At 42.9% G+C, this 14,448-nt stretch overlaps 1 protein-coding gene across 24 annotated transcripts in view; it reads left to right on the forward strand.

The window, feature by feature from the left end:
• Window positions 1-14,448, forward strand: part of dock7 (dedicator of cytokinesis 7) — a 66,473-nt gene that overhangs the window by 29,497 nt on the left and 22,528 nt on the right. For 10 of the 24 annotated variants that reach the window (XM_079505722.1, XM_079505704.1, XM_079505718.1 and 7 more), the window contains exons 17-26: window positions 1,299-1,437; window positions 2,130-2,231; window positions 2,385-2,471; window positions 3,829-4,060; window positions 4,971-5,135; window positions 5,390-5,410; window positions 6,184-6,353; window positions 7,982-8,074; window positions 11,922-12,011; window positions 14,106-14,201. In XM_079505722.1, the coding sequence (XP_079361848.1) occupies window positions 1,299-1,437; window positions 2,130-2,231; window positions 2,385-2,471; window positions 3,829-4,060; window positions 4,971-5,135; window positions 5,390-5,410; window positions 6,184-6,353; window positions 7,982-8,074; window positions 11,922-12,011; window positions 14,106-14,201 (1,195 nt within the window). Of the gene's footprint in view, window positions 1-1,298; window positions 1,438-2,129; window positions 2,232-2,384; window positions 2,472-3,828; window positions 4,061-4,970; window positions 5,136-5,250; window positions 5,411-6,183; window positions 6,354-7,981; window positions 8,075-11,921; window positions 12,012-14,105; window positions 14,202-14,448 lie in introns of those variants that run through there. The other 14 variants (XM_079505720.1, XM_079505723.1, XM_079505706.1 and 11 more) reach the window with 7 other exon arrangements.

Below are 14,448 nucleotides of genomic sequence, written 5' to 3' on the forward strand. Positions count from 1 at the left end.
AAAAGTAAATACAAATCTACTATCCCAAACTAATGTTTATGTATATCATAACTACTATTACTAATCCATGTCTTTAAGTTAACCTGTTGGATATTATCCAGCAATGTCCTTGGCAAAGGTTCCTCAACTCCATATTAGAGCTCAGGGCGCTCTCTAATATTTTATCACCACTATTACGTGTTCTTTACGACACTGAGTGGTTTGTCGTCTGTCACCCAGGGGTCACAACTCCAAGGTTAAAGTTAATCAACCTGTGACCGATGTTCCTGGCCAGACCAGATGGTCGTCCATCATGAGCTCTGCAGCCCAATCTCCTGCTTACGGTTAATGGTCAATTACAGACTGCATTTCACTCAGCCATCACACCATATTTCTCTTGTCGTCAACACTGTCAAAAGACAAATATATTGCTAAAAGTTTTGGGTTCTGTGTAAGTTTTGACTTGAGCTGTTTTTACTCTTAGGTCCACACTCCTGATTCAAAGTTGTGGCTGGTTAAAATGTTAGCTTGTCTAAAACATTTAGCGTTGATCTATGTAGAAGCATTCCACCTTTGTACTTTTGTATGTTTTTGGTTTTGAGGTTCTCTGCTCAGCCAATAATGTGTTATCTTTTCCGTTAGGGAAAAGGTTGCTCCTCATGCTGCTCTTTTGCACCGAGGACTTTTCCTGTTCTTATCCACAAACGAAATGTTTGTTTCCATAAGAAAAAAAAGTCCCCTTGTCTGCCAATTTCCATCTGTATTAAGCATCTAAACAATCATAGTGGTTTTGTTGATGATGGGTCACAGGCTTTGTGGATTGTCCTTTTGAACTGTCCAGCTGTTTACTGTGCCTGGATTGCAAGTTTCCTCCTATGGGACTAAAGAAGTTTGAACATGTTTTAATTTATATGTTCCTTTTTAGATTCCCTGACTTCCACAGTGAGCCTTCCCTCTGCCTTGCAGACCATATGTCCCAAGTTATAAACAACAAATTGGCCATAAACATAAGTAGACATTTGATTTGAATGATAGAATAATGGTTCTAATATGCAGTAGTTTGTGGGATGGAAACTTCCCTAGGTTGTTAGCTTGTGGCAGGTGCTTCTCATCCTGGGCTAGTACTAAAACGACTCTCCACTGTAAACATGTTGTTACATGTGCTGTCTGTGTTGAGTCTCATGCTATATCATGGAAACAACAGTTTAAAGGTTAGTTCTCAATCAGCGGAGGTACTATGAGGTCTGATAGAGTGGGATGAGATGGGAGATTGACCCACGTTCAATGGCGACGATAACTATTCATATTGTTCTCTTAAGATCCCCTGACTTCCACGATGAGATCAAGATCAAGCTGCCCGCCTCTCTGTCGGACCACCACCACATTCTGTTCACCTTTTACCACGTCAGCTGCCAGCAGAAACAGAACACGCCACTGGAGACCCCTGTGGGATACACGGTAGGCTATGCGCTCATGCTGTGTTTTATTTACAAAACACACTTTTGCATTACAGGCCCTCATGTAAACTTAAGCTTGTTCACCTCACACACTGCACGCACGCACGCACGCACGCACGCACGCACGCACGCACGCACACACACACACACACACACACACACACACACACACACACACTTTCTAGATTTTGTTCTCGTAGCTAAGTGGGCTCACTTATTTTCAATATGCACATTGATCTACAACTTATACCGTGACTTATTTAGGTATCTTATACATACCTTGACGAAGGTCCTCACAGATGTATTATTAATATCAATTAATTAATGATTCATGTTTTCAGTTAAACATGAGAGGACTGTCTTGATGGGCTAATATTTAAACATGTAACACATTGGAACCATGTTGGAAATATGTTGTTTTCACTTTCAAATGTTATCCTTTGAAGTGTTGCTATTGTTCTGTTTCTGATAGTCCATAGGCTAAATAAAATAAATCAATCAATCAGTCTTACATGCTGTGCAATAGACTAGAGGATGGAGTTTGGTAAAACAGTCTGAGTGTTAACTCTTGACATGCTGGTGCAAGACATCCAGTTTCTGTCTCTCTGCACGATTTACCCCTCATTTTCTTAAAGAATTTGCATGTGGCAAAGTATGAAAATATATGACAACGTGATTTGTTTTCCCCTTCAGTGGATCCCTATGCTACAGAGTGGACGTCTGCGTACAGGTCACTTCTGTCTGCCTGTGTCTCTGGAGAAGCCTCCACAGTCCTACTCTGTTCTCTCTCCTGAGGTAAGAGTGACTCCTCCTGTATGGGCCTTTGTCAGTTACCCTCAACATATGATAATTGGCATAGTGCAGTAGATGACACAGGAAAACATATAGTGATATAATGCTATATGAGTAAGCAACACTTGTTCACTGACACGTAATTTCATACTCCAGGTTCCTCTTCCAGGAATGAAGTGGGTGGACAACCACCGAGGAGTGTTCAATGTGGAAGTGGTGACTGTCTCATCTATCCACACACAGGTAATTTAAGTTAACCTTGCCTTTACCATAGCCAATTAAACCCTAATATATACTTGGTTGACTGCGCTCCCGTAGGGCTCCATGGGTCTTCAACAAGGGATCCGGGACCCCTAGGTTGTCTTCCGAGTTACCACAGAGGGGGTGCCAAATCTTTTTTTGATAGGATTGTTTTGCCAGGTGCTTGAAAAGCACCTGGACTACATTTTCTACTACCTCTAGTGACTGTGAGATAGAGATAATGTATACCGATTTGCATGAGGAGTAGTAACAAAAATGGGTTTTGCAGAAATCTGTCTCATGGTGGCGCTCTAAACTCTGTTTTGAAAATAAATTGGGTGGAGATTCTTCCTTGGCCTACTGGGAGTGTTTCCCGCCTATCCGTCCAGTGGTGCTTCACTACGTGTGTTACATATTTATTATCAATAAAGAGGTCAAAGTCATGTTTTGAGCTTGTGTAGATTGTTGTCATCAGGTCTGATTTCTGCACCACCCACCCAGAAAATCATATGATTGATGTGTTTAAACTCCCCAATTCAAAAAGTTTTCAGCCATGACTATCATAATGTTTTTTGAAACAAATAACTGAATTACTTTTACTCTTTAGTCTTTAAATCGATTTTGAGTATAGAGCTGCTGTGGCAACACTTGCCTCCAAAAGGTCACCTTCTTGGTTAACAAGAACCAGGGAAAAAAAGCCACCGACACAAGATGGATGGTCATTGAATGATTTCCAGAAGCTTCACACACAAGGAATATCCGTGAACTTTAAATTCAAGTGAATAAACAAAATCCCCAGGAGTCTCTGGAGTTCAGACATTTTCACTGGTTTGTGGTCAGTCGTTCCTCCATGGTGCCAGTTCATTAGCGTCTGAACCTCGCCTCACTAATAATTTACTGAGGTCTACTCCATCTCTTTGTCGGCCGTGGTGTGGAGAGGTCGACTGTGGTCCCTGGGATCCTAACTGGGGCTAATGTGCTCATAAATCACTGCTCAAGGCTAGATTAGACTCGCTGGGTTCTCCCATGTTCTTGCACCAACCCTTGTCTCTCTACTGGGGAGCTATACTGGAGCACATCCCAGTGTTGGTTCACAGCTAGACCACGAAATCCTAGCTTACTTTTGTTCATCAAGTCCCTTTTCACTTTGACTGAGTTTCTTCTCTCTCCTCTCTCTACGTTATTTGTCATTGTTCATGTTTTCTCGCCTCTGCCCCCCCCCTCCCCCCTTCCAATTACCTCCTCTTTGTGGTTTTGCTGCTCCACTCTTTCACGTTCCCTACCCCTTTCTCAACCGTGTCTTTTCTCTGTTTTATACTCTCTCTTTCTCCTCCACTCTTTCCCCCTCCCCTGCATCAAGGACCAGTACCTGGATAAGTTCTTTGCACTGGTGCATGCATTGGACGAGCACATGTTCCCAGTCAGGATAGGAGACATGCGCATCATGGAGAACAACCTGGAGGCCGAACTGAAGTCCAGCATCGCAGCACTCAACTCCTCCCAACTAGAGCCGGTGGTTCGATTTCTCCATCTTCTGTTGGACAAGCTGGTGGTGCTGGTGGTGCGGCCGCCAGTCATTGCCGGGCAGATAGGTGTGTTAGTGTATCAGATTTGTGTTGTTGTCGGCCCCCCGAAATCAAAAGCATCCATAGTTAATAGGTTCAGAGAGACAAAGTTTTCATCGTTGACCAGTGATATTTCTAGTCTTTCCGACCAATCAAAACGCTTTATAGTGTACTTCACATTCCACCATTCACACACACTGCAATGGCACAGATACATCAGAATCCATGACACATTATGTGCTACATTCACACAAAGTAACCATGCAAGGCACCGGCCTGCTCATCAGAAGAAGAAATAATAAATGATAAATAGCAGATCTATAAGGTCACAACCCATGCTACATGTTACATGCTGTGGGCTTGTAAATTGGCTATTTGCTATTAGGGGTTTACTGTCTTTGTGGATTAAAGTTCTTGACACTCAGCCAGGAGGAGCCACGGATCTAACTGGGAAGCCTCTCATGCTGAGCTTGTAGTGGAGCAGAGTGGCACGAGACCACTGATTGAACGCTAATAACCTGCTTAAAGTTTGAACTATACAAAAAATCCATAGTTCACAGGATGTTCTCATCACAGTGTACACTGTACACACGCTGTACACATGTGCTGACTTAGTGAGGTTGCGGTGAAACAATTCAAATTCCATAGTTCAAAGCATGTATTTGTTTTCGCAACATACACAGTATACAGTGCTGACACAATTTCCTTATATGACCTTAACTGTACCTGAACATTGCAGGCCTTTTAAACACACATTACAGAGTAGTAGTACCATTTACATTTGTTGGTAGCTTTCAGGTTATAAGCAAGTTTGAGAATGTTGTCATCGAAATGCACACACTACACAAAAAGGGTTTTACTGTGACAGTTCAAAGCTGCTTCCTATGTTATCTCATTTTACCGTGTTTTCTCTGTGTGGGTGCGTGTGTGTGCGCAGTAAATCTAGGACAGGCATCCTTTGAAGTTATGGCGTCCATAGTGAACCGTCTCCACAAATACCTGGACACCAGCCAAGACATGCACGGCCGCAACAGCCTTCTCTCGTCCTATATCCACTATGTCTTCCGCCTTCCCAACACCGACCCCAACTCGCCCTCGCCAGGTAGACATTCTCAAACCTTTTACCACCTCACATTTAGATTGATTTTCATTCTGCATGTCCTTATCCCGCGCATGTGTGCATGGCATTTTAACCCCCTTCCAATGTCGACCCACAGCTCCCCTTCACCAGGCGTTTTTAACGTCAGAACATTTATCTACCATCTTTTATTGTTTCTTTCCTTTCTTTTGCCGTTTCTGTTTTGCATTTTGTCGCTCCACATCCACCATGTCCACCGCTTGCCTGCCTGCCCACAGACTCCACCTTGACCTCAACAGGTACATTGCTCCTCCATTCAAAAAAATCTGTTTACATGCAGGTGGACTTTTTTTCAGTTCAGAGTTAATTTCTTTTACTTGGTCGCCTAGCTGCCCTAGCAAACCAGAGCTATTCATAGCATGGTGAAGAGCGCGATCAAACTTAAATCAATAAAAGAACAAAAGAGGCCACTGGCCACTGTTGCTCACCAAAAATAGCTCTACACCCTCAAAACAGGATCATTACGTACTGTATCCATAACAGTCATCTAATGTGGGAACAGACCTTATGCAGAACTTCTTCATGAACTGGACCATTATGTAAATGACAATACACTACCTTTGCTAGGTATTCTTTTTATCAAGCAATGTTATGGATTCTATGTGGGAAAGAGGCTTACAGTGTTCCATCTGACCCTATAATTGCCTCTGATGTCGCTTACCTATTTTGAAACCTTCCAATACAAGTAGCCAGGATACAGAACCTGATTCACATTATTCTCCTTTCTTTTTCACGTACAGTACCGTCTTTTTCCAGAAGTTTATTTTGCCTGCTAATAGTCATTTTTACACAGAGAGAGCACGCTATGAAGTAAAACGATAACAATCAAGTCCAAAGTCCAACTGTGTGTGTGTGTGTATGTGTATGTGTATATGTATATGTATATGTATATGTATATGTATATGTATATGTATATGTATATGTATATGTATATGTATGTATATGTATATATATATCTCTAAATGGGTCAGCCATTGAAGTTGTCTTCTCAATTCCTCTGTTTGTTTTCCAGGCCCTGGAGGTCTGGGGGGTTCAGTCCACTATGCCACCATGGCTCGTTCTGCTGTCAGACCCGCCAGCCTCAACCTCAACCGCTCCCGTAGCCTTAGCAACAGTAACCCGGACATCTCTGGCACGCCCACCTCCCCTGACGACGAGGTCCGCTCCATCATTGGCAGCAAGGTAAGTCGCTCCAATGTCTATTTACCACTATATCCCTGTACACAATATACTTGCTTGAATGGGGTCCCCCAGGGGTCTATACTAGGCCCCCTCCTCTATACTAAATCTCTTTACCGAAAATAGCCGATCTACAAGCTTGTAGATATGTTATTTTTGCAGAATGTTCACCTTAGAATATTATGCTACGTGTTCATGTGGTTTAATACCGCATAATAGCATTTTAAGTTGTTTGCCGCTAAATACTTTTGGGGTACAGACACTTATTATACTTGTGTCAGGACTTCAGAGAGGCTCTCAAACACAAGCACAGTCTTGAATTGGAGAGATATGCTGCCATGTTAATGTTAGTGCCAGAAGACAATGGCCCGGTTTCCCAAAGGACACCTCTTACACCATGGTGTAAGAGGTATGGTGTTGCACATGCTCAGTTGCCCTCTAGGCCGCACATGAAGCCTGTGAACATAGACATTCCGTGCATAGATGTGCCACGCAATGGTAGGCCTCAGGTCTACCATTCTGAAATTTAATTTAATAATATTTGGACTGCTGGACAAAAAAAATGTAATTCAATTTATTTTTTTGATGCTGAAGTAGGCCTTAATTTCAAAGTTTTTATATTTAAATGAGATGAAGAAAGTCACCACTCGCACCACACATTTCTCTGCGAATGGTTTTAATACTGCCACAAGTCGACAGGTGTGTGTAGGCTAAAGAGGCTTTAGGGAAACAGGTTTGTGTATTTATGCAGGAGGCCTTACGTGCGCAATGAGGACAGGTATGGCTGTGCTCTAGTCTAGGTTGTGTATTTCTATGTTGTTGTGTTTGACAGTGTTTCCCAAAAAAGGACATAGTGTTTGATTGGCTGCCATGCAGCCAATTAGGCCGCACACAGGCTTCATGTGCGGCCTAGAGGGCAACTGAGCATGTGCAACACCATACCTCTTACACCATGGTGTAAGAGATCTATGTATTTAACAGATACCTGATACTAACTGATTTTGGGCAAAAAGGATGACTTACAGAGACCTGTCAACTACCTGGCATGTGAAACCATATAGCCAACATGCAAACATCAGCTAGGACATCTTATCTCTCTAACCCCTGTAACAGCAACCTGACACATGACACACGTATACCTGGACACCCATGCACACACGCATAACACATGATTAAGGCAACACTTAATTTGTAAAAATACAGGATATGCTATTATTCAGTTTCATTTATTATATAGTTTTGTCATTAGAATGTGTTCAAATGCATTTTTTCTTTGTGACCCCAAAAGTATTTGAGCAGTGATGAGGGAGTCATATGACATGTAGTGTAACTATGATGGATGCTGCACCTTGTTGCCTTTTCTGCTACTTCTCAACTAAAGCCGTCTTATCTTGTCTGTAAAGTGTTACTTTTTGGCTTGCTCTGCCTGACGTCACAAGCAACTCTCCCCCTGTGTGATAATTACTGGGCCTTTTTAATAAGTGATGGCTAACCTTTGTTTGGGCCCCTTGGTGTCTTCTTCCAGCAGTCCTACTTAACCTGTTACTGTTCCTTGCCTCCTTCCCCCTGTGCTGCTCGCGTGTTCCCTTGCCTCCTGCCTGTCGTGTGCCCTTTGACCCCGGCACCCCTAGGGCCTAGACCGCTCCAACTCGTGGGTGCACACCATGGGCTGTAAGAGCGCCCCTTGGGGATCCAGCCCTGGGTCGGCTCCAGAAACCATGCAGGTGGTTTAATAAACCGCCCGTCCTCCCCTTTCAGTCTCACTACAGAAATACCTCACCCTGCTTCACTGTTCACCATAGAGACATGCTGTGATGCTTTTCACTTTTGGTCTGCACGGTTTTGGTTATTGCACTATGCCAGCTTAATAGACCATATTCATAATGGCGACCATTTAACTCTTACTGTGTGTTGTTTACGCATGCACTGAGCGTCACGCTCAAACACACACGCCTGTGGGCATGGAGCAGACATGTCGCACTTGAGATTGACAGAAATCTGAGACAAATACACTCCTGCATGGAAAGTATTGCATTTTGCTTGCAAAGTTTTAAGCTAGCAGTTTTAGGTGTGAAATAAATCAAGATGGTGTAAGCTGTATTGGACAGACTATCAGACATCAAGCCTCTGTGTTACTCCTGCCTACCTCTCAGCACTGCTGCTGGGGAGGGCTGCTTCCTCGACCTGTCTGGATCGCTGGATCGTATGCAAACATACAACTCTATGATTAACATAGCAAACACCATGTAATTATATTAGTAATTAAATAGAGGTTACAGTCGGCTGTGTGTGTCAAATCCACATATTGGTCAAAATATGACAGGAAAAGTCAATAATTAGCACACAATAGACTAGTTTATCAGCACAAAACTTTGGTTTAGTTTCTTCATGCTGTAGGTGCATCATGTTTGTATTCTCGTGAATGCAAACCTATTAATAAATATCGCCATAGGGGAGTTGTGTCCAGGCTGGGACCGTCCTAGCAGAGGTCTTGCTGTCATTGCAGCAGTTGTCCTGGACAGGACTGTTCATAGGTAGGCAGGAGATACAGATACTTGCTGTCCATTTTTGACAGCTCATTTGTAAATGTTATGTACATTCTAGTCAAGATATAGACCATGTAGTTGCTCAGTCTCGATTAATTTCACACCTACAACTCCTAGGTTAAAACGTCATTATTAATAGTTGTGACTGTATTCAGCAGTCCAATGTGTCTCAATGTGTCTCAGTCTCGATGTGGAAACGGTTGCTACTTGTTTGTCACCCTGCTAAAGATGCTTCTCATAGCAGTTGAGCAAGACTCTAATTTATTGATGCCTCTTCACGCCTTCTGCTCTGCTGCTTCCAATCAATGCAATCAATCCTTTTGATTGCTCCTTAGAAAATTAATCTGGAGTGTACAAAAGAAAAACATGACGCTCAGTGCATGTGTAAAAGCATATTGCATCATTACTTGGGGTTTTACACAGCGACTCAGGGTGAAAAACAGATGCAAAATGGAGACGGATGGAATTGAATATTTCAGATACTTTTGGGCATTTCGGTATGTAGTTCCACATGAAGGCTCACTAATGACATCATCTATTCGTACTAGTCAAAAGCTGCTACTAATTTACATATTCCCTGTATAGCTACTAAATATACCTAGTAAATACGCTATTTGAAATATGGTAAATGTTCACTTTATTTGTACAACAAATATCACAGCAGTAAAGCATTGGAGATAATACAATGACAAACACTGAAGCATGTGAAAGAAAGGAATAATAACTTGGAAATGTCTTATAAAACACCTTGCCTCAAAACTAAGGAATGAGCTCCTGGTTGCTGGTGCACTGCAAAAGCAAAAATGAACAAGACCATAACTTGAAAATATCACAGTTTCTGTGAAACCCTTACCCACAACACCTCCACCCTACTCCTATGATTCCACACCACTGTGAAACCCTTACCCACAACACCTCCACCCTCCCATGATTCCACACCACTGTGAAACCCTTACCCACAACAGCTCCACCCTACTCCCATGATTCCACACCACTGTGAAACCCTTACCCACAACACCTCCACCCTACTCCCATGATTCCACACCACTGTGAAACCCTTACCCACAACACCTCCACCCTACTCCCATGATTCCACACCACTGTGAAACCCTTACCCACAACACCTCCACCCTACTCCCATGATTCCACACCACTGTGAAACCCTTACCCACAACACCTCCACCCTACTCATGATTCCACACCCCTCACGTGGGAGTCACAGCCTGCCGTCTCTATCACAACCTTCAACTACCATGTTTAGTGTTCGCCTATCATCCCTTCCTTCTTGTTTAGTGTACCTTCATTATTTTACTACTTTTGATTAGTCAAGTAACCGAGAAGTGTTTTTCAAGGATACAACACAAACAAATTCCAATTTATTTTAATAATTGACTATATCCTGCAAGCTCATGATGTGATGCATTGCGACCTTGGATTGGACCTGGATTTTCCATTTAAATGATTTTTTCCCCTTTTAACCTATTAAAGCAATTAGCTCAACTGTTGCTCCCCTAATTCCAACACCTACTGTATCTTTCTCTAGGGGTGCTGGATTTAGTATACAATCATAATTCTAGAGTCCCTTTTCAATCCACAGTGAAGTCATGGTCACGAATTCTGAAATACCCTACGTTACCTATCGTTACCTCAGGCTCTCCACATTTAAACTATTCCCTGTAAACCATTTGACAGTCTTTATCAGCAGCATTTTGGAGTAGTGGGAAGAACAGCATAGTGTCATATCTAGTCTTCCATTAGCAGTGGAGAGGCTGGAGCATTAACTTTTATTTCAGTTCTTCTCTTTCCTTCTTCTACTAACAACATATACTGTATATATTACATAAAGCATATCGGCCTCTGTTGTTTTTAACCCCATACTCTCCACTTTCATCCCTGCATGACTGCCGACTAACCATATAACTCACAGTGGCTCGAGCATGATGTGTGGATCTAACCATAAAACTCACTAACCATAGTGGCTGGAGCGTGTGTGTGTGTGTGTGCGTGCGTGCGTGCGTGCGTGCGTGCGTGCGTGCGTGCGTGCGCGACTGCGCGTGCGTGTGTGTGTGTGTCGCACAGGTGTGAGTATCCATTTGGTTTTGTCTTTAATTGTCTATATTCATGACGTCTTTTGTCATTTTAGGTTGATTTTAGTCTGTCATGTCTAAGTCATGTCAAGCCATGACTTAGAAGAACATTCAATATTGTCCACAGTTTAATAATATTAATACATTTGCAATGCATTTGTAAATATTATATTAATGCAGCTTTCTTCTGCAGTGGACTTATGTCAAAATAAATGCTCCAGCATTGACATGCAGATGTACATAGTTTGCCTTTAAACTACCCAGTAACATGGCCCATACTTTTGTCATTTTGTATTCCTATTTTAATAATGAAGTAATCCGTCAATAAGCGGGATGCACAATGACAGTGAATGGATGCCATCAGGTAAAAGCAAACATCCCAGGTGTTATCTCTGCAGGCCCTGTGCAGCCATTTATGCCACACTTTGCATGGCTTGTCATGTTTTAATTTCACTGGACTCCCATTAGTGAAGCTGTACACATTATGGGTTTAACTCTAGCAAGAATGCTTAATTCATACAAGAATGCTTAATTCATACTAATGCGTAATACATATGTATTAAGCATTAAGAATGCTTAATACATATTCAACATCGTACAATGGTGTCAATTGCTAAAAATAGTCTACCAGCCCACAACGTGCCATGACGTGTTGTGAGCTTGTTGTATGATGAAGTATAAATCAAGGTTAAGCTGTGCCCCTGTCCTATCTAATTGTTCTGTGTTCATGTGTGATCAACATGTACGGATTGCAAGTTTGTTTTGTGCGTGTGTGTGCGTGCGCGCGTGTGTGTGTGTGTGTGTGTGTGTGATATCTGTGTGTGTGTGTCCCAGCAGACACATTTCGTTGTGTGCAGAGGAGAAGGAGGTGCAACCCCACTCTCCTGTTGCTCCTCCACTAACCTTGTTTGTCATCGTTCCATTCATCCCATCCATAGGCCATGGAACGCGGTGGCAATCGCATGTCTTCGCACACCGAGAGCGCCAGTTTCTTGCAAACTTTAACGGGACGGTTGCCCACCAAAAAGGTAGAGCCAATTTGCACAGGGGGGGAGGAGCTGTGGATGTGTGCCTCTGAATCGGTCAATGTCGTACTTGGTGGTTGTCGAGTCTTGTCGGATGCCGAATGTCTCTGTTCTGCCTCTTGTTCTGAATGTATACGAGCGGGCTGTGATGAGAATGCATACCTGAAATCAGGTGCAATTTATCAGACCATAAAACTTCAAAGGAATGAAGAAAACTGCACTCTTGCTTCACCACATTAATGATGTACAGTATGACTGTGTTTCACTGTAGGGGTTAATATATTCTATATAATCTGTATTTGCTGAGAGACGAGTGCATTTTCATCATGTCTTTAAAGTGATATGAGTGTTGCACATAAATGTGAATCTTGTTTAAGTTTGTATCACTAACTTTAACTCCTTATGGATCTTGTTTTCTTTTTTAAACCTCACTTTTTCTTCAGTTTTGCAAGACACAGGAGCGCTACTGGACCTTTTTTGCCTTTTCTTTGGTTTTTGTTCATAGATCGAATAGATCAAGACAGATATATACATTTTAGTTATGATTAATTGATTTGCATTATTGGTAATTGGGCTTTGATGGAGTTAATTAGAGTCATTTTACACAGTTCACGCAAGAGGTAAGCAAGTTAGTTTAAGTGGTCAGGAGGTGCGCGCACATCCCAGGCTAATTCAACGGGTGCTCGAACAAAAAGAACAGACTGGCAAAGACTGCACACCGTTTTGACGAAGGCCACAGAGGACGAAACGTTGTGCGTTTGTGTTTTTGAGTGGTGCAACCACTACGGAGCTATGTGTGTGTGTGGGTGGCTGGCTGGGTGGGTGGGTGCGTCTGAGCACGAAAACAACATGGTTGTTTTTCACCACCTGTGCGCAACCTAACACACACACACAAACACACACGCACATATTAACTGTATATATGGTGATTTCGGGTGTGCCAGTACAGTACAGTAGAGGGTACAGTAGAGGGACCCCCACACAACCGTTTCGGACGCGGGGCGGCTCGCCGGAATTGGGCCGGCACCCTGGGTGCGTTCCTGTGGGTCTGGAACTCCCCCCCGGGGACCCCCACACGGAGTTGCACCACACACTTCCGGGGGTGTGATTTTTTTTTCCCCCCGCCTTGGTAAATAGAGTTTTTGGGGAGCTTTCAAATCGGTGTGCAGACTTATTATTATTTTTCATGGAACCATAGAGGCCTGCTTATAACAGTATTACTCTGTCTAATCATTATGCTGCCTTTCCACATGGCAGCCCAGCACCACCACAACCTTTTGGCCTCGCATGGCCTCACATGGCCCAGCACCCCAAACATCTCTCATTTCCATAACACAATATAGGCCTACCCCTTCTCAAATCCACAGCTATGCATGGCAGACTACGGTCTTTGACATTCCTTTGTAATGTAAGTACAACTGGAGATCGTTGCTTCTTAACATTACCTAATGTAAAGTGGCCAATTGTCCTGTACACACCACTGCAAATCACCTGTGCAGCAGTACAGCTATCCGTACGAACCAAATGGATCCTTACAGGTCTTTAAACCCAGAGTGTAAAATGGAAACAAATGGATGTTAAACTGTTTATTTAACACGTATCACTGAAAATGAAGTGCAAATCACAGATAATCCACTGCAAAATATATTACCAATTAAACAAAAATCGCAGCAAACTATATAAATGTTCTGAAGTCCTGGGGGAAGAGCACAGTCTTCACTTTAGTCTACCGAAATCATGACCAGGGCCAGTAGCAAGCAGTGTTCTACTTCACCGTTTTCTTCATGTTTAGCCTGCCTCAGACCTCTCAGGCTGTGGGGCCAAAATTGTCACCCTTTTTGTCCACGGTCCTTGTATATGGAAACTAATCAAACGATGGCACAAGCACACGATGCGGTGCACGGACTGGTATGTGGAAACGCAGCATAATAGTATTGTATGTCATGTAAAGGTAACCCATTTTTAAACTCTTAAAATGAATAAGCAGTAGCTTTATGTAAATATATAATGAAGATCCAGTAGATGAGGTAGACAGTTATACTTTTAAACACATTTTGTCTTTTCCACTGTCTCCCTGCCTCCTTCCATCTCCACCAGCTCTTCCATGAGGAGTTGGCTCTCCAGTGGGTGGTGAGCAGTGGCAGTGTCAGGGAGGGTGCTCTCCAGCAGGCCTGGTTCTTCTTTGAACTCATGGTAGGAAACGAGACTACTGCAGCGTACACGTCAAATTTGAACAAAAGTATGATTATTTACATTTTTGGCATTTCTTGCTACAGTTGGAGGCCATCGATATTGTCCTTTTCTTTTTGCTGAGGTTTGCGTGATCTGCGCAAAAGGACAGTTAACGCATTTTGGGCGGGAACCCCTTTTGGTGTTTTAAACATTATGTTATAATTTAGCTATTGACAAATAGCAGATCTACAGCCACCGAGTGGCGCGC

Source organism: Electrona antarctica (assembly GCF_951216825.1).
Source record: "Electrona antarctica genome assembly, chromosome: 7".
NCBI lineage: Eukaryota > Metazoa > Chordata > Actinopteri > Myctophiformes > Myctophidae > Electrona > Electrona antarctica.